This window comes from Lissotriton helveticus, chromosome 12 (genome assembly GCF_964261635.1).
Source record: "Lissotriton helveticus chromosome 12, aLisHel1.1, whole genome shotgun sequence".
Classification (NCBI taxonomy): Eukaryota; Metazoa; Chordata; class Amphibia; order Caudata; family Salamandridae; genus Lissotriton; species Lissotriton helveticus.
The window spans coordinates 756,952,830-756,973,868 of NC_136073.1; the positions used below are offsets into that span (position 1 = coordinate 756,952,830).

The 21,039-nt window shown below is 42.4% G+C and overlaps 1 protein-coding gene across 2 annotated transcripts in view; it reads left to right on the forward strand.

Moving 5' to 3' along the window:
- The window catches only part of IQGAP3 (IQ motif containing GTPase activating protein 3), a 307,137-nt gene that overhangs the window by 105,765 nt on the left and 180,333 nt on the right, over positions 1-21,039 (forward strand). For both annotated transcript variants that reach the window (XM_078671026.1, XM_078671027.1), the window contains exons 19-23: positions 3,077-3,247; positions 4,023-4,106; positions 5,385-5,456; positions 9,664-9,733; positions 18,657-18,865. In XM_078671026.1, coding sequence (XP_078527152.1) covers positions 3,077-3,247; positions 4,023-4,106; positions 5,385-5,456; positions 9,664-9,733; positions 18,657-18,865 — 606 coding nt within the window. The remainder of the gene's footprint in view (positions 1-3,076; positions 3,248-4,022; positions 4,107-5,384; positions 5,457-9,663; positions 9,734-18,656; positions 18,866-21,039) is intronic.

The window sequence follows — 21,039 nt, forward strand, 5'->3', positions numbered from 1 at the left end:
GGCAGCCAGGCGTCCCTCCACTAAAACGGTGTACGCCTGCAGGTGGAACAAGTTTGTGGCATGGTGCACAGATAAGTCTGTGGATCCTCTTTATGCCCCTCTTTCCGAAGTTCTTCTGTTGCTTCTTTCCTTGGCCCAGCAGGGCTCTGCTCTGGGCACTATCTAGGGTTATCTTTCTGCCATCTCCGCTTTTCTGCGGCTTCCTTATCAGCCCTCTCTTTTTAAGTCCCCGGTTATTAACCGTTTCCTGACAGGCATCACGCACACTTTTCCTCCTGTGCCGTTCATAATGCCTTAATGGGACTTAAATCTTGTTCTGACATATCTGATGTGCGCTCCCTTTGAGCCTCTTCATAATTGTCCTTTGCTTCTTCTTACTCTTAAGACAGCTTTCCTGGTAGCTATCACCTCTGCTAGAAGAGTGAGTGAGCTCCAGGCTCTTTCTTCTAAACCTCCTTTCCTTTCTGTTCATCCGGACAAGGTGGTTTTTAGGACTCGTCCTTCTTTCTTGCCAAAGGTTGTGACGCCCTTCCACATCGGGCAGACCATCACTTTGCCCACCTTCTTTCCGCCTCTGCATCCTTCAAAAGAGAAAGAGAGGCTCCACCGTCTGGACCCAAAACGTGCACTCTCGTTCTATCTGAAGAACACAACAGTTCGGTTGGATGACCAGCTCTTTGTTGGCTACGTGGGCGCAAAAAAAGGTCAGGCCATGCACAAACTGACCATCTCTCGATGGGTCGTTCTGTGCATCAAAGCCGGTTACTCATTGGCTAAGTAGGAGCCTCCTGTGGGGCTGCGTGCCGATTCTACCAGGGCGACTGCAGCCACTACTGCCTTGGGACACGGAATCCCCTGACAAGACATTTGTCAGGCAGCTACATGGGCCTCGCTGCACATGTTTACCAAGCATTAATGCCTTGACAGTCAAGTCCGGAGAGACGGCTTCTTTGTTCTCCGTGACTTTCTGGTGTAATACTGTCCGAAGATCCACCACCGGGGTTGGTATGGCTGGGGTATCTATTCTAAGGTAAGGAATCTATCACTAACGTGTCTCTTTCACATGCACAAGTTACTACTTGTGTAATGATCTGTAAGAGACATTAGTTAGTGATAGATTCCTTACCGCCACACCCATCCTCCCCGTTCTGCGACCTGATTACTAGGGTTAAGGGCATCCCTTTCAGGGCCCTAGTTTTAATGCACCAGTGGTCAGTATCTTGCATGGCTCTGCGTTCCTGGTGCGGAAAGTCATGTACAGAACTGACGCCAGCGCGCATGGGTAGCCCCTAAGTAGTATCCGTGACGTCATCTCGGCGCATACGACGCCAACGATGGACGCGGAGCCGCAGGACTCTACCCACTGACGCGCAGGGGTACTGCTAAGCAAAACTTTCCGGATCCAGTCTGACGCCTGGGGATAATCGAAGGTAAGGAATCTTTCTCTAACTAATGTCTCTTACAGATATATCGTTACACAAAGTAACTTGTGCATTTGCATCAGTGATTCACATTCTAATCTGTATCCCTATGCAGTATTTTGCTATAGATCTGCATACTGGTGAGGGATTTGTGTGTGCCCAGATGCAGTCTCTCAATCTTCAAATTGAGCTGCTTCACTAAGTGTGCACTTTCCAGGAGTGAGAACTAAGTTTAACTGAGCCTTCCTATAAAGCCCTTCCTGTGAGGGAAAGACAGGCAGCTTAGACCCCGTTTTCTTTAAAACCAGTCAAAATCTGGTCCTCTTGCGAGGAGCTCAGAACAACCCAACCCTTATACAGTAATGGCTCAGCTCAAGCTGGATTTCTCTGCTGAACCCGAATAATGCTGAACGCCATCTTGGCTTGACATTTCAAGTGGAATGTTGTTTAGCAGTTCTGGCTGACTACTTCACTGCTTTTGGGCTGGCCAACAAAATTTTCTATGTGACGAGTCCCATTCTGTAATGGAGCATCATAGCTGTAATAAAAGTGCATATCAACATGTATGGATGCTTCTGAATCAAATAGTTGGGATTCTACTGGATAGTATTCAATTACTGTATCTTCCTTTGAAAGTTTTACTGAGTATCCCTTATTTTTTTGAGGGTCTTCCCTGTCCATACACAACAATGGACGCACTTCAGGTCTTAATACAAGGCAGTATTGAGCAGGAAGCCAATCCTGAAATTCCAAACCTGGCTTAATGCTACATTGGCTCTGGGGTTTTGAGATAAAACCGGCGCATGCTGGGTTTGGCACCTAACCACTCTATTACAAAATCATGCAAGATCTGAAAGCTACTTTATTCCATAAAACCCCTTGACTATACGTAATAGAACATGGTCACCCCTTAAATAAAGTGACCTTTCTGTAACGTCAGACCTAGTGATCTGACGGAAGTCAATAATAGCTACTCTCACCAGAGTGTACTTCCTTCCCTTCTTAGATCTGCGGAGTCGTGTTGAGGGTAATTCGAGGAGACACTGAGATAATATAATGTTGATCAAGATGCAATGACTACCTTTGACACTCATTAGATTGCTTGTGTTTGTTTGCTTGTGTTATTAAATGGCTGTGACATTACATCTACTGGTGCTATACTGAACTCCTTTAAATAATGTTACATGCCTTATGCTCTAGAAATGACTAAAGCCTCATACAGGTCCATTCACTGCATGTTTTTTGACTTATTTATTTTTTATTCTATCAATCTGATGTACAGTTCGAATTGTCCTTTTTACATACGTTCTTAGTACTTATCGTATTGTGATCTAAATTAATAAACGGTTTAAACGCTGTCTCTCAGTTTGTGCCATTTGGAACCCTCAGTACCTGAGTGGGAGTCATAGTATTACACCACAAGCCTTTAAGGTTTTACTTTCGAACCTTATTAATGAGGCAAACCACTGACTTGATATACTGTACTTCCCGAATACGAGTCGGTGCAGGTGTCGTCTTATGCACAATGCTATGCAACAATTTGCACAATGATTGAAGTTGCTTGATCACGTTTTGGCTGTACCATGTTTGTCTTTCTTTTTAAAGTATGACTCCTCCCGTTCTGACAATTTTTCAAAATTCTGTATTTGTTGTAGTCTACAATCACTGCAGTGAATGCTGCATACACACGTGACCAACAGTGGGAAGCCAATACAGAGATCATAGTGCGACTGCAGGCCCTAATGCGAGGATACCTGGTCCGCAGGCAGTTTGCAGACCGCATCTTTCTACTTCGCAAGCAATTGCCAGCCATTATCAAAATCCAGGTATCTTGTGATCTTATAGTGTGCTGTGAACGCCTGGTTAAGCTGGCTTCATCACTTGAAGTGCTTGGTGTGAGATGCATGAGAATGTTATAGTGACTGTGTATGTTTTTACATTAACTGCATATGTAAAAAGGGAAATACCGCAATGGTTAGTCATAAAAAGGGTATTGATTTAATTTGGTAATTACGTCTTGGTGACTTTTTCCTCCAATGCATTTAAAGTGTTTGGATTTGAACTCATTCTCTTTCATATTTGCTGTCCGCCACTCCTTGGCCCATGCCAGGTACTTGCAACCCCTTTCCTCCTTCAAATTTCTCTCTCTAACCTCTTAATTAGAATCTTTTGTGTCTCATGTCTCCTGAAGGGTGTTCCTGTGACTGCACTGATGTACATTATTATGTTGGTTAGAATAATCTAGCGCATTTTTACACCTTACGGGGGTTTTACATTATCTCTTTAGTAATGATTCAGAGCCTGGCCCATTCCATCTTGGGTCTAACTTCTCAACCAAGGCTACGGCAAGTACATCTGAAGTGTCCTCCATGACCTGATCTCTATAGATTAGGAAAAATTGAGAGCTCAACTCCACCCTCAACTAGTTAAACACTCAGACTGCTTTAGTGCATTGAATATCTACATTGGCTTGTTCATTTTGGATCTCTTCTCAAGCTTGTTATTCTTTTCAAAGTATCATCTGTTCAATTAATTGTGGCACAGTCAGTCTATTGGGTCAGGATACGATTCATATCCTTTAAACGCTTTATGTACATGCAGGCACATTGGCGAGGATTCTTACAACGACGAGCCTACCAAAAAAGGCTTTTGTACTTCCGAAAGTGTACCGGTGCTGCAATCCAGGTACAGTACAGAATTGGTTTTACTCTAGCTATTTTTCTTTTCCAGTACCGTTGCCGTTTGTGAGGTTGATGGACATTGGCTAATAATACTGCGCTGGGGACTCCCATCAGTCCAAAGCCATGTTTCCTTGAGCTCCCCAATGTGTTACTTAGCTGGAGTAGTTTATAAAGTCCTCCTCATCCATTGAAGTGTTTTGCAGGATATATATATATATATATATATATATATATATATATATATATATATATATATATATATATATATATATATATATATATATATATATATATATATGTATATGTATATATATATATATATGTGTGTATGTATATATATATATATATATATATATATATATATATATATATATATATATATATATATATATATATATATTCAAGACACCGTGAGTGTCTAAACTCGTCATGGCTGCTGAGGTCTTTGTAAGAGCGGAATAAATGTTTAAACTGCAACAGCTGGGTCCGTGCTTCACGTTCTTGTCGAAATCCGCGAGGCTTAGGTGGAGCATATGTGTATGTATATGTGTATATAGATGTGTATATATATATATATATGTATGTGTGTGTGTGTGTGTATATAGATGTGTGTATGTATGTGTGTGTGTGTGTATATATAGGTATATGTGTGTGTATATATAGGTATATGTGTGTATATATATATATGTGTGTGTGTGTATATGTATATGTGTGTAAATATATATATATATATATATATATATGTGTGTGTGTGTGTGCATATGTGTTTGTGTATCAATACATATATTTGTGTGTATATATTTGTATGTTCTGGCTATCTAATTTAGCTTGGTTATTCATTAAATGTTATTAATACGAAAATATTATTGTACTGTATTTTTAGTGGAATAAAAATAAGTGCAGTGACTGTCAATGACTGATTAGTTAGTTCCCTGTCACCTGGGTGAATATTCCATGAATATTCTAGGAGCATCCTTACAAGGGAAGATTGTTACGGGTAACCTGTAGAGTGAACTAGTTCTTGGAGGAGCACCCCTTGTATGTGGTAAGAATGATTGCTAGCTTAAAAGGCGGTGATTAAACAAAATTAAAATACAAGTAAAGAATGTAAATTGTAGCGGTATTTAAGTACCTGCCGCTAAGCATTCAGTGATTCTAGTCTCTACTGCCTTTCTTGCTCTCTGCCTGCAATACATCTGCTTACTTCAGAAAGTTGAGATAGTCGGCCTAATTGCATACCTGTTGTAAGGATTTCTCACGTTGATTCTATTCTTTTCCCAAGATCCAATCTTATGTGAGGATGTGGCAAGCCCGCAAAAAGTACCGAACTCGCCTGCGTTTTTTCAGGAGAAATGTGAGTCTTTTTTTATATCCATGTAATTTAGTAACAGTTGAAAGTTTGGTGTTTGCTGGGGCTGGCCAATGCTTGTATACATGGGGAAACTATTGGTGCATGTGGTAAAGGCCGCTTCACTTATTTTTACTTAATCAACAAAGTCCTATTATAAAAGGTAATTTGAAAAGGCCAACTGTTATAAAAAAAATAAAAGCATTTCAGCATCATGTGCACGCTCTTTCAGGTTGGCTATTTGGTTTTGATGTCTATGGGACCCGTCCTCTCATCCTCTAACTGTATCAAAACATTTACTACCTTTTTCCAGAAGTGAGTTCAGTGTACACAAACCGTTTTAAAGATGCTTTCTGGCAATCATAACTGCACGCAAGCGCCAGTTTATTTCCAATTGCTTGTAAATGAGTTTAAAACCCTTTCCAGCCATTCACCTGTTTTTCTTTACTTTGAAGAATTTGCCCAGCCACCTTTGTTTGATAATTTTCCTAGACACTCCCCTTGGTCTTTTGCTAAATTGCAACAAGTGCCTCACAGCCCAAGAGTTTGGAGTTCGGTTTGAGGTGAAGTAATTATAGGAGTTTTTTTTATAGAGCACTGAAATGCATGCATGGTAGACAAGTACTGTAGAGCATTAGTGTGAGTCCTACCCTTCTCAATGCTAAAGGTTTATCAACCTCTGAGCTGTTATAGGCTGGTTTTGTCCGACTTTGAACCAGACTAGTGGCTGCACGGATCTTCACAGATATTGCCTAAAACTAAAGACTGTTATTGCATAGTAGGTGAAGTTAATCCTTGGTTGATCACTAGTTTTAGTGTGGTTGGATGTTCTTTGTTTACTTTTCATAAGAAGCTAGAAACACTATTTCATTAATTAGGCCAGCTTACCTGGGCAATGACCAAAGTTTATAGCAAGCCCGTCTCACAAATTTCTGATATATTCTGTTTGAGGTTTTCTGTGTAGCACCACAACCAATAATGACTACTTCACAGCAATTGCTTGGGTGTACCTGACCTAGGCGGTGTATTGCCTGACAAATTAGAAAATAACTTCTAGTCCTTGAGGTTGAGCAACTGAATAAAATGGTAAGCTCCACCGGGTCTCCACTTAGCCTTGTTTTCTAACATTGGATGTAAAATATATATTTCAGGTACTTTGTTACTTCTTGATTTGTCTTAAGGGATACATTCAGTCAGAAATGGGGGCGAGAGAACTAATTGACCCAGAGCAGGCAGCTGTGTGTGTTACCCCATGGTGAAAGTCTGCAGGGATCTCAGCCTTTTGTTCTTCCATCATAAAATGAGCTATTGATTTGGGGAAAAGTAAACCTTTATTATCTGTCGATTGCACCAAGAGAGCCCTTGAGTGAAAATGCACTATGTAGATATTTTTGCTCACACTTTTTAAAATGTGATGCAGTGGTTATGTGGCATTGTTGGGCTTATATGAGGGTGCTCTGTTGGTGACATGAATAAGCATAGATTTAACTGATAAGAAATGTGCAGAGGCTGTGTTTTCAATTGTAAGATTCTCTTTTTGCGTTGCGATGCTCCCCTTGACTACTTCTTTTTCGAGACTCTCAATGTTAGGGGGGAATCCACTAAATTGTCCTGCATCTCCTAAAACATATAGACACAGAGTGCCTTTTTCTTTTTAAGTTAAAAGTTTATTGAAGAAAAAATTATAACATATATCAAAAGATAAATCATATAAATACAAACTTCAATGAAAAATGTCTATGAACTACTGAAAAGGAAGAGAGAGGAGAGGAAAAGAAAGAAGGGAGGGGGAGAGAGAGAAAAAGGAGAAACATTACTTGAATTACAATCTTAATACAATAACAATAATATCATTAAATACAAATTTAAATATGCATCAAAGGAACAATAGGAAGAAATAAGGGGAGTAATATCTGAGAATAAAATCAAAGATATAGCAACAAAGAGACAACTAAAAAGAAGTTCATGGAGGCTTTCTGACTTCATCTGGAGTGTTAACTGTATTGTAAGCAGTCGAGGCTAGGTTAGTTAGATATGAGGATAGAGGAAGCCATAAAAGATCTCTTTTAATGCGTAAAGAAAGAGGAGAAGCATTAAAAGTATCCAATCTGTGAAAGTTCCTTTTTCTAGCTTAAGAAAAAATCTGAGCTTACCCATCTTTTTTTCCCTACTAAGGATATTAAGGCTCTAGGGGCCAGATGTAGGTCGGTCGGTAACGGCCGAAAATCGGTATTTTCGGCCGTTACCGAGCGGTATGTAAGAATTGGTATGTAGGGGCATTATTTTACAGAATCGGTATTTTTACCGATTCGGTAAATCCCAGATGCAGGTGGGACTCTTCTGAGTCTCAAAGGCCCTACAAATTCGGTATTTTACCACCCAATCCAATTGGGTGTTAAAATACCGAATTCAGGTGTGCAGCACATGTGTGCATGCACACCTAGCCATGTGACAGACAGACATGCCCTTAGGGCATGTCTGTGTGCCACATGGCGCACATGCCTATTTTTGGGGTGCCAGAGGGTGTCAAAGTGACACCCCCTGCACCTTTGCAAAATTCGGTATTTACCGATTCGGTAATTACCGAATCGGTATTTGCCATTGATTCCTATGGGCTTCACAGCCCATAGGAATCAATAGGGAATACCGATTCGGTATTTACCGAATCGGTAAATACCGAATTCTAAAGGTTCGGTATTTCAACATCTGGAAATACCTACATCTCCCCCCTTCATATTTACCGACTCTTAAATACCGAATCGGTAAAATTCGGTATTTAAGAGTCGGTAAATATGAATTACCTACATCTGGCCCCTAGATGTTACGCGGAGTTTATTTAGAAAACGGGTCTAGGCTCTTTGAAGAATATAGTTGATTTGACTTTCACATTGCACTTCTTCTGTGATGTTTTGGGAGCAGCGTGTTGAACTGAGACTGATGCACTCTCATTAATGTTGGAGGCCAGGCGCAACGAGAGATTTATAGACACGAAGGCTGCTTATTAACATGTTTATGGAGGTGCCTAGTCTTTGAGTAATTATTCCTTAGTTGAGGTGCCTTCAACCTTGTTTTATCAATTGATCCATTCAGCTTCCCTTCCAGTCTGACGTTTGTGTGATCCTGTTTACGAAAGTGGAGTTGCAATATTGTGTTTTTGCTTACCCTAGATGAAGAAGTAAATGGCCAGATATATGAATGGTAATGTCTTTGCTCGCTGCTGGATGTATCCGTCAAGCAGAGTGCATTGGGCCTCAGTTTAAGCATTCACAGAAATCCTGCCATATTACTAAATATGAAGCAAGATTCTTCTGAGAATTTTGTGCAAATGGCTGAATCTGCAGCATCAAAGTCATGCAAGGTACAGGAGACTCATCTCCGGTTTTTACGTCTGCAGTGTCCCGCGTGATAGCTCTGGTCTCTTAAGGCACATTGCAAAAACAACATCAAGGGTCTTAGGACATTCTGGTTTCCAAGGCACCTTGATGTCCACAGCTGCCTCTCCCGCATTGGTAGATGTGCCTAGTAGACAGTTTCCAGCTGTGATTGTTTACCAACGTACGACTCTGTAACTGTGACCAGCACAGTAGGTGCAAACCATTGGTGCTTGCATTTGGGAATCACAAGAAAAAGGGGTTGCCTCATTGTCTTTGTGAGTCACAAAGACTCACAATCTGCAATTTGAGGGTCGCAATAACAATTACAAAATAAGTTACTAATCACATTCAGTTTCTTTTCCCCACCGTTGCAAAACATGCCACTTCGTGCAAAACAGTCTTCAGGAGGAGAAACAACATTTAATAAGTAGGAGTAGGACACAACTTGTGGCACTGTAGGAGGGACAGAGATGCATTTCATGGACACCTATAAAGTGGGCTTGAAAAGAAAGCTGCCATGGTTTATGCTGAAACTGGAAATAATCTGTGTCTGGTTGATTTGTATTGGACCCTGTATCTCAATGGCACTTTTTTAAAGGAACTGTCTGCTTCTGGTAGTCTAATCTGTGTTAAAGTATGTTCTACATCTTTTACTGCTGATATGTATTGTTGAATTCTACGCAAATGCATCCAGTGATCTGTTGTGCATCCCAAAAGAAGCACAACTGCATACCAGAGTTACTTAATGTTTCATGGTCAAATTAATTTCTACGTAATAATTTTGCAGAATTGAGCATTTCAGGAGGTATTCAATTTGTATTTTTCTTTTTTTTTTTTAGGTCCGTTATATAATCAAAATCCAGGCGTTTGTGAGAGCCAACAAGGCAAGGGGTGACTACAGAATGCTGGGTGAGTTCATATTGCCATTTCAACAGCTGTCTAGATTATGGGATTATTTGGGCTACCACATTTATTTTTACAATTGCTGTTTTGATCACTTAGTGCCCTGCAAGTTGAACTTTTTAAAACGGTATACATATTTTTACATTGTTTAAGGTTATCTTAAATTTTTGAATGCAGAGCGACTTTTCCTTTTGGTCTGCGTGAACCCTGGCTGGGGTCCTTGTAGGGCAGAAACATGTTGACCTATACTGGGGTATATTTGTTGTTAACCCCTAGTCCTCTTCGCTTTTTAACCCTGTCCCAGGGAACCGCATAATAAAGACATTTGCTCTTTTTTTCAGCAGGAGTTGTGTTGGATCCGCAACTCCCGTCAAAAATGGAGAAAAATAAATGAAAAATGAAGTGCTGGCTCCCGCGCTTCATTTCATTTAGGCCCCCGGGTGAGCCAGGTCCCGAGGGCATTTTGAAATAATGATAGAGGGGCCACTCCTCCCCTCAGCCCTGGGGAGCGCCACCTCCCCGGGGCACACCGTTTTTTATTATTACAAAATGCGAGAGAGCCTTAATGCCTCCCTTGCAGCCCTTAGGACGGCCACCTCCCCGGGGCACAAATACAATAATTAAGGGGTCAGTTGCGGATCCCCGGTTCCAGGGACCACCACCTCAGCGGGGCTTAATCCACAAAGGGGGAAGCTGCACGGCTCCTCTCCAAGAGCCCTAGATGGCCCTGGAGACAGCCCCCCCACCCTCACAGGTCCAGTTCCAGCAATGTCCCGGGGTGCCCACCCCCGGGACATTGCAGTTTGCTATGGTTTGAACACACCTGCTCTGCTTTTCAGCTAGTGAGAGAAGCTCTTGCTTGTTGTAAGCAGAGCAGTGTCTGTTTCCCTGCTTGCTGTGAAGCAAGCAGGGAAACAGACACATTGCTTTGACACCTAGGGAGCTGCATGTTAGCAGCTCCCTGGGTGTCAGACAGGGATCGCGGGGCCTTGAGGCTCCCCCCACTGCCCCAAACATCGAAAATGTGGGTGCCCTGGATAGGGACCAGGTACCCACACTACAAGCCAGGCCCCCTCCCATGTATAAAAAAATAATTTATAAAAAATGGAACGGGGCATACTCGGGGGGGGGGGGGGGGGATTGGTTCCCGGGGCCGAAAATGGCCACACAGCCCCCCCCCTCCTTTAACTAAAGATAAAAGATAAATAAAAGGCTGGGCCCCGGGGGCTGGGGGGAGGATTGGGTTCCCTGGGCCAGAAATGGCCCAGGAAGGGGGGGGCGCCCAAAGAGGCAGGGGGATTGGTTCCCGGGGCCCAAAACAGCCCAGGGAAAGAGGTCCAAGAGCCCAACTTTCCTAAAAAAATAGAAAAGCCGGTAGCTCGCGGGTGTCCCGCCCCCTTTCTCCACCTCTCTGCAAATGCGCCTTTTGGCGTGCTGCTGGTTAGGGGGCCAGGAGACGTGATTGCATAGTGGTGGAGAAAGTTGGCGTGGCCTCCTACCAGGTCTCAGGAATCCCGCTGTGTGGGACTTAATAGAGCTAACGGAAGGGGTAGTTGGCCCCCAAGGGCGTCCTTGGAGGCCAACTACACTTCCTGTTATCGCAAGTAAGTCCTACATAGTGAGACTGCTAAGAGGTCTTTGGAGGCTGCACCCCCTTTCTCCACCACTCTGCAAACGTGTCTCGTGGTGCACTACTGGTGGGGCATGAAGTCCACTTTACTCCTGAGGGACCTTGTGGGCCAAGAAGCCCTCCTGGTACCTCCTGTAAGGCCTTCACAGCTGGATTCCTGAGAGCTGGGCGGAGGCCCAGCCCCCTTTCTACACCATTCTGCAAACGCGACTTCTAGGTAAAAAACCATAGAGATTCACTGAAAAAGCAAAAAGGTTACAGAGACGTTCTAGTTAGGCTAACATTTCACTCGTACAAAACTAAAGAAAGTTAGCTGTTCTGGTTAGTGAGCTAACTATATCTCGTCCCCCCGCAATGCACTGCTTGTGACCTCCCATATTCCATCACTCATGACATGATCCGTGACATCACTTCTGACATCGTCCGGTGACTGTGTTTTTAAAAAGTTTGAGTGTTTAACCAATATACCTTGGTATATAATTTATCAGTGGGTGTATGAGTGCCTGATTGGATGATTCAGTGGTGCATGACTAACTGTACATGACTAACTGTATAAGTGAGAGATTAGGTGTCTCTGTGAATGTATGGGTGAGTGAATGGTTGTGTACATTTCTGGATCTGTCTGTCAGTTGGTGTCTAAGTCGCTGTATAGGTGTGTGTGAGTGGGTATGTGAGTTTCTGTGTGGGTGAGTGATTGATTGAGTACCTCTGTGGGTGTATGAGTGTCTGTGTGGGTGAGTGATGAGTGAGCAGGTGAGTCAGTGGCTGCATGAGTTAGTGCGTGTGTGTGGGGCTGTATGGGTGTGTGAGTGCGTATGGCTGTGTGAGTGAGTGCATGTGTCAGTGATATATGGGTAATTAACTGGGTATGTGAAAGGCAGTATAGATGAGTGATGGGGTATATAAGTGACTACGGGTTAGTGAGTGAATGTGAGAGTGGCTGTATGGGCGAGTGTGTGCTTGTGTCAGTTACTGTATAGGTGAGTGAGTATGCATTAGTATCTGTAAGAGTAAGTGTGTGTGTAACTGTATTGGTGAGTAAGTGGCTTTGTGATTGGCTGTTTGGGTGAGTGAGTTGGTGTGTGAGTAGCTCTATGGGTGACTGACTCAATGTGTGAGTGGCTGTTTGGGTAGATGTGTGTTGATCTATGAATCAGTGAGTGGATGTGTAAGTACTTTGTGGTTGAATGGGTTTGAGAATGGTAGTGTGGTTGTTAGAGTGGGTGTATGAAACGTTATGGGGGTGTGAGTGGGTGTGCCAGAGTCTGTGGATGATGTAATCGGTGACGTCATCCGTGATCCTTAGTGATGTCACTGACTATGTCATGAGTAATATAATGTGAGTCATAAGCACTGCATGGTGGGGGCGCAAGTTATAGTTGGCTCACTAGCTATAACAGCTGAATTTCTTTGATTTTGTACAAGTGAAATTTTTGCCTAACTACAACGTGCCTGTAACTTATTTTTTTTTTAAATATATAGATAGTGTGTGTATATCTGTGTAGATGTATGTATTCAATGATAAAACAAAGATAAGGAATAAGTTATAGTTAGGAGAACTTTATTTATTCTTTCTATAAAAACCCAACTTAGGCACAATAAAAAAAAGAAATCCAAAGTTTTAGTTCTACCTTATATTTATAATTTACGCACCACCTGCAAATTACTATAACTCCCCCACCTACATATCCAGTGTTGTCCCCTCCCTCGCCACACTGCATAAAGTAAAACCTGCACCTTTTCCATGCACTGGTTGTACCTTGCTTTATTACATGACTTAGGCCATGGGAAATGATAGTGTTCATAACAACGCTTATGACATTGTTTGCCATAACGCACCACTGTGATACATAGATATATAGACCGATATAATATGTATTTCTGTAATGCAAACGTTATCCTTAGGCCTGAGGAGCGCCTTTCATTTAACACAAGTGACCTAGGCAAACCTCAAATTACAGTACAGGAATGGTGGTAAAAGGACATTCCGTAAACAAGAAAGGTGTAGTTCAAAGCAATGAGTTTTTAGATCTTTTCTGAATAAAAGAAGGTCTTTAGTGATTTTGGATTTAGGAAAGAGATGGCTTGATTTGATGTTTTGCCCTTTCTAGCTTTGGAGACTTCCTAAATTACAGCAACTTATCTGTTTTTTTGTTGGTATTATTCTACTGTTTCCGATAGACTTCTAGCCCCAGCCTCCTTCAGACTGGATCTGGAAACTTTTCAGTGGTACCTCTGCCTGCCAGTAGATGGCCCTGTGCAATTCTGCTCTTATGCCATTCTGCTATGGAAATGTGTGTAGCCTCTCGTTTGTTTTTTTCAAAGACAACAAGGGTCCTCAGGGAATAATGATAAACAGAAAAAATAATTTTACAGACCACAATCGGTACTATAATCAAGTTTCCAGACCCAGCCGGGTGAGGAAATGTTTAATTTAAAGATAGACAAGGAGTGTGGTTGACCTGGAGGTGGTCAGTTATAAACACTTTAGATGGGGCACAGTCCTGTACCTATCCATCAAAGAAGAAAATGTAGCAGAGATGCTACGAAAGTAAGAAAAACTTTACAGGCAAGGAGTTTGGAGCCAAAATGTCGCTTGTAAGTTAATGAACAATGCCAAAAAAAGCTTGGTGGTGCAGGCATATGCTAACATAACTAACCCCAACATGTTCCCAACTACTCCCCACTGGTAGGGAGTTTAAAAAGGGCAGAGAGATTTGGACAAAAGGTCTTCGTGTCTATCAGCGTGGCTCCATGTTGTATGAATGCCAGCTGTCTGCTGGGGTGTTATTCTCACAACCTTTAGGATTCGCTGCCTCAAGTCCTCTCACACATTCCTGAAGATCTCCGACCTGTCTTCACCCAGGTTATACAACATGGTTATGACTTGGCCAAGTTCAAAATTCATCGTGGCTTGGACGCCACTTATTTCCATTAGGTAGGTCATTAGTCCAGGGGTTGCCATTATCCATTATACTTGTGTGCACTCCCCTGTTTTTTTCTGTTGTCTAGTTTTTCTCCAGTGGCGTAACGAAACTTGAGGGTGCTTGCATAGAAAGGCAGGGATACATTAAAAAAAACTTTGACAAAGGCTACCAGACCCGAATGGCCTTGAAGTGCAGGCCAAAACATGTTGCCACAAATCTAGGAGGTTTAATTGAACAGTTCTACTCCATAAGAACCCCCCACCCCTCCCAAACATACTTTATATCCATACCCCAGGTACACTATGAATAAAGAAAACCTTGTCTGCCTTGGTTGTAGCACGTTACCAGGCCCGATGAAGCATGTCAAGATAATCTTTGGATATCCACGAGGTTAAAAGAGTGACGCCCCCTTTTTTAATTTATTTTTTATAATCTTCTAAAAAGTGTTCACCCCTCCCCCCCACTCCAATGGTTCTAAATGTTCCAGTTACTTTTTGTGTGTAAATAAAAGTCAACTGACTGCCCAGTCCACTAACCTTGCTGTGGCCCCACCTGCCAAACTTGTTTAGTGTGCCCTTAGTGGAGCACTGCTACCTGGTGGGAGGTAGGATCTGACAATTCTTGCCTGGTTGGGGGGGGCAATAGCATAACACAGGTGGATCCTGCAAATAAATTGGGGATATGCAATATCTTACATTCTTTCCCCGCTGCACCTTCCGCCGCCCCACAGCGGCTGAAGGAGGAGCATCTCCATTTTTATTTATTTTTGGCTGTAAGTGCAAACCCTTTTGTGCTAGCAAGATTGTGCCTGCACCAGAACTTCGATGTGGGTGCTATTCCTGCTACTTTCTGGTGACAAAAAAGGATGGAGGCCCTCGTTTCGTGCCTTTCCCATTGGGAAAGAGTCCAGGACATTGATGCTATCATCCCTATCTTTCAGCCTTGGTCCTGGATTTCAGTGAGGACGACTCTAAGGCTGGTGGCACTGATGGCCTCTGGCATCCTGCTGGTCGAGCTTGCCAGGTAGTATAATATGGCTCTGCAGTGGGTTTGGAAGTCTCAGTGGCCCCCAACATCAAGGGAACCTCTCCAACCACGTTCAGATTTCAGAGGAGACTGCAAAAGATCTACAGTGGTAGTTACCGGACCACGATTAAGTCAGCGCAGACCCCTCTCCCTTCCACACCCAGAGCTGACTGTGATGACCAATGCACCGCTTTCAGTTGAATGGTCATCTGGGAGAGGTCGGGATCGGAGGCCTCTGGTCTTGACGGGTTATGACTCCAAATCAACCTTCAGGAACTGTGGGTCATCTGCTTGCCGTTGAAAGCCTTCCTTCCATCTGTAAAAGAGGAGACTTTATTACAGGTGCTCACGGCTACACCAGTGCCGTTTGATACTGCAACAAGCAGGGCAAGGTGTGTTTGTGTGTGTGGGGGGGTTTGGGAAGGGGGGCGGGTCATGAACCCTGTGCCAGGAGGCCCTGCACCTCTGAAAATGGCTGGACCGCCAAGGAATTTTCCTGGAGGTTAAACACCAGCGAGGATCATTGAATGCCAGTTAGGACGAGATCACCTGTCTGTGCTTAGCGGATCATGAGTGGCAGTTGCACCCAGGGGTGATGCAACATCTCTTCCGCGAATAGGGAGAACCTTGGCTCGATCTGCTCACCACTGCCTAAAACGTGCAGTGCCATAATGTCTGCATATCGGAGTTTCCAAGACACCTCTCGCTCAGATTCGTTACACCTCTAGTTGAATTTTGGACTTCTGTATGTCATTCAGAGGATACCACTCCTACCCCAAGATCTCAAGAAGATCAGGACTGAACAAGTCCAAGTCATCCTAGTGGCTCCGGATTGGGCATGGAGAGTATGGTATCCAGAACTCCTGGACTTGAACATCTGTCCTCCGATCAGGCTGCCCCTCCAAGAGGATCTTCTATGGCAGCAGTAGAGCATGGTTCTGCACACTGGCCTTCACAATCTCCACCTTCATGCTTGGCGATTGTGCTACATCCGCTGACCATCTTCAACCTTTCTCCAGAGGTGGTTGATGTCATCTTGGCAGCCAGATGTCCCTGCACAAAAACTGTGTACACCTGTTGTTGGGACATATTTGTGGCTTGGTGCGGTGCTTGGCAGATAAATCCCCTCTGAAAACGTATCTGACGGTTTGTTTGTTTTGTCCCAAGACCGGTAAGGCTTTGCTCTGGGGTCAGTTAAGGGTTACCTTTTGGATTTTTTGCATTTTCTGGATCCGCTCTCATTGTTTAAATCTCCATTTGGTATGCCCTTTTTGAAAGGTTTACATTTACAACATTTGTTTCCTCCCATTCCTTTTGTCATGACCCAGTGGGACCTTAACTTGGTCTTTACATTTCTGATGTGCACTCCCTTCGAGCCGCTTCATAGCTGCTCCTTGTGACTTCTCTACCTAGACAGGGTTCCTCATCACCATACCATTCCAGCGACTGTCGTCTCGCTTTACCCATGTTAGTACCGTGTGTGATTAAACCTGCTTTCATGGAATTTGCTTTATAGACTGAGTGATGCATTGCTTTGACACATTTTATGGTGCAGTTTATGAAGGTGAAATAATTATGTTTAAGGGTAAAGAGTGGGGACTAGATGGGAGCCACAGTCTACTCTGAAAGTCATTTATCATCCCATGGTCTGAAGCAAACCTATGTCATTCATAAATCTTGTATTAACATCATCCCAGAATATGTGTGCGTTTTTTTTTTTTTTTTAAACTATGCCAGTGATCTGACCACAGGATATTGTAGAGAGATCATAGTCTGGAACTGACTACCTACATTGACCAGAGGATATAGTAGAGAGGTCATGGTCTGGAACTGACTACCTACATTGGAGAGGTGTGTAAGTGAACTTCAAGTGATTTGCGTCAACCCACCTTTTACCAGCAACACCACCACCACCACCTTCCCTGACAAACTGATTTTACGAACATGGGCATCTTTCTTGCCTAAAGTTGTGACGCCGTTCCACGGGGATCAGAACATCACATTGCTGTTGTTCTGTGCTCTGCCATAGCCCTCTAAGGAGGTGGAGGGACTTCATTCCTTGGTCCCCAAATGATCCCAGAGCTTTTACATTGTTCATACCAAAGCACACCGATTAGACGATCAGCTTTTTGTAGGATTCTCTGGACCAAAAAAAGGAAAGGCAGTGTAGAAGAGGACCATCTGCTACTGGATTGTGCTCTGCATTAAGATCTGCTACGCATTGGCTAAAAAGCATCCTCTGGAAGGACAGTGTGCTCATATTACCAGGGCAAAACCTGATACTGATGCATCGGCATGCAGAGTCCCTGTCCTGGACACACTATTGCCTGGTCCGCTGAGAGGCGCATTTTGCCTGCTCAGTTCTGCGTGACTTTTTTGTTTGAGTCCAGTCACAGACCCACTTCGAAATGGGCACTGTCTTGGTATCTATTGAAAAGGTGAGGAATCCGAGGCTGGACATTTGTCAGAAGAACAAATTACCTACCTTTTGGTAACACTCAATCTAGTTGCAGATTCTTCACCGATCCTCTGTATTTTGTGATTGGACTCTACCCTTTAATAAGATCACAAGTTTAGGCATCTGCACATGGGTCACACCAATTTGCTTTTGGGAGCTCTGTGTCTGGGTGCGAGGACAATCTTGAAAGCAACTGATGTTAGCTCGTGGAAGTGGTGCCTATTTAGGCTCTGCATGTCCTTTCCTGAACTGGTGAGTGTGGAACAGCACTGCGCCACCTAACGGCACGGAGGTACTACTGAAAAGTTTTGGAATCTGCAGCTATGTAGAATCTGTACCAGAAAGAGTGTTAACGAAGGTAAGTAACTTCCTACAGGTACATTAAGGGCAATATGTTTTAAATTGGCTAACTACATCATACCACAATGTATTTTCCCTTGGAATAGAAATGGTAGTACACATTGACTTGATAAAAAAAAAAAGAGAAGAATAGTGTATTAACTAACCAAGTACTAAATTACTTACTTGAAGGTGCATTCATGGTCTGACTGGGAGATTGAGTAAGTTTGGAACTGCAGTGAAGTTAATAAACTACTCCCTTATCTAGATAGTTGCGTGAAAGTAAGATCCTATTTGAAGGCTGGCCATATTTAAAATCTCTTGGTGGTTATTTTTGCCCTTCCAATCTGTTTGTTCTTTATTTCTAGAATATATGTAAGGTATCCTAGTGTTTTGCAGTTTAATATGACACATGACGATATGTTGCCCTTTATGAATCTGTTTTGAGTTGAATCTACCACCACACATCGTCGGAAGTACATTTTTTAGATCACCCTGCTTATCTAGTCATTTTATGTATCTCTGAAATTCTTGCTCTATTCTGTTTAGTGCATGCGAGAAACCCACCTTTAAGTGCCCTTCGCAAGTTCGCCCACCTGCTGGAGCAGAATGAGCATGACTTCTGGGAAGAACTAGAGGTGATGAAGCTGCGCGAAGAAGTTGTGAAGAAAATCCGTTCCAACCAACAACTGGAGAATAACCTTAACATTATGGACATTAAAATCGGGCTGCTTGTGAAGAACAGAATTACTCTGCAGGTAAATGGACTCCTCCTAAGGGTTGTTATCACTTGTAACCATAACCAATCTCTCTGTTGGCTCCAACTTCCCATCTCCAAATATCTTGCCTTGTATATGAGCATTATTTTACTTTTAGACTACTTGCCAAACCCCGTCTCTGTAGTTTGGCTTGATTTGTAGAGATTTTAGTGATTGTTTTATTTGCGCATGAAGAGCTCTAAGCAATGCTCCTTCCCTGTTCCCTCAATACCAAGTACCTTTCTATGATCCATTGGATTTCAAGATTATTTACCCAGCACCATTATTACTTGATTGTGTCTGAGGCTGAATGCCCATAGTTGGCTGGGATAATTTACTAAGGGAAATTAATCGTTATTAGTGACTGTCATCTCTCTTTACCCTTGGTGGTACCATCTGTGATTAAATCTGTTTTCAGTTCATTGTTTTATAGACTAATAAGTGATGCATTGCTTTGACAAATTGTATTGTTAACATTATGAAGGTGAGCTCATTATCTTTAGGGGTAAAGAGTGGGGTGCTAGAGGTGAGCAGCAGTTTAGTGTGAAAGTCATTTGTCACCCCAAAGTCTAAAGCCGACCTCCTGTAATTCACATACTTACAGATGCCAGTGACCGGACAGGACAATAGAATAGAGAGTTCAGTCTGGAATGAACTACCTACATTAAGTGTCTTTAAGTCCACATGCTTCCCACAGAAATATGGAGTGTAAACTGATCCTTTTGCTATGGTTATTGGAGCCTTTAAAAAAAAAAAAATCAGGGTTATAATCTAATATACCAGCGCCAGTTTATGGTAACCCCCTAAAAAGTCATAAACAACTATTTCAGTGTCTAACATAGTCAGTCGGAAAGATGTCTTTCTTGTTTACCGGTGTCAATTTGATAAAATGCTGCTTATTGGGATCACAGACGTATTCCCCATTTTTTAAATTTTAAATTCTTTGTAGAGCATTTATTGATAAAATGACTATGCGCTAACAATTATGATAGTCCGTTCATGTCCATTTGTATGGCTAATTTTGTTCAAGCATGTTAGGGCAGAATTTTGTACCGCTTTAGACTTATTTTGAAGCATTAGGGCTATCTTATCGTTTGCTTCCTATTTGGAGATCTTGATGTCCCAGAGTTTGTTGGCTTGAGAGCTTGATTAACTTCTGGGATAATTTTTACCATAAAAATGGCAAAAAGTTTCAACTCTGAAAGTGAACTTGGGTTTTGCTGGTTCATGGAAAAATGTGACCAAAAACACCATTCTTAATGCTCAACCAATCAGTTTGACACAATCTGCTGTCTCCGAACAAATCTGCATTTATGATTAGCTCAACTTTGGTTTTTAAAGCGATTGGCAGAAATTGACGGCATGCAGAAAGTGGACCAAATAAGAATTGGGTTAGCAGTTGTTTGACCCTAGGTTTAATCTTGAATGGAACTCAATGGGCCTACAGAACTTCTCTTTCACGGTCAGTTTACAACTCTGGAAAAGAGTCTTCTAATGGCGTTTCTGTAAATAGCTTATTATTATTGCCTCTTTTACTTTTGATATGCCAAACTGTTAGCTGTAACTTCGGCTCCTATCCTTCAGGTGTGGGAGTTTCTTTCAATGGAAATGGAAATTGATGTCTACCTGTTCATTTAGTGTAGAACTTCAATCTTCCACTGTGTACTGTAAATGTTGCTCCTCATGACCTGTCATCCAAGTGGTTGCTGGGATTTGGGTCTCTATAGAAGTAATTTGTTTTAAAGATAAGAAATTCATCTCATAATTTTATTTTAATACCCTTGATCTCTTCATTGTGCCTTCACAAAACCTGTGATCTGAGCAGAAATCCGGATAAACATCTGAATGCTATTGTTATTACATTTTATTGAAGGCTGTAATTGAAGTTTCATAATTGGCTGTTGCTCCATATGTTCTGTGTTATCTATAAGCCCATGTTTCACAAAAAAGTAAGGTTGGCCAATCACAAACTTTTTTTTTTTGCGCTGTACCGAAGGGGAATTTACTTTTTCAAATGCTCCTGAAGACATCAGTTTGGCTGGATTTTGTGTTTATTCCTTCTAGTGTGGCGCAGCTCACTTGAAATAGTGGTTAGGAGTCAGCCTACCTGCAGAGAGAATTGCTTTACGTGCAATTTTAGCTTTAGAAACCGGCTTTGCCCAAGAGATTCAGAC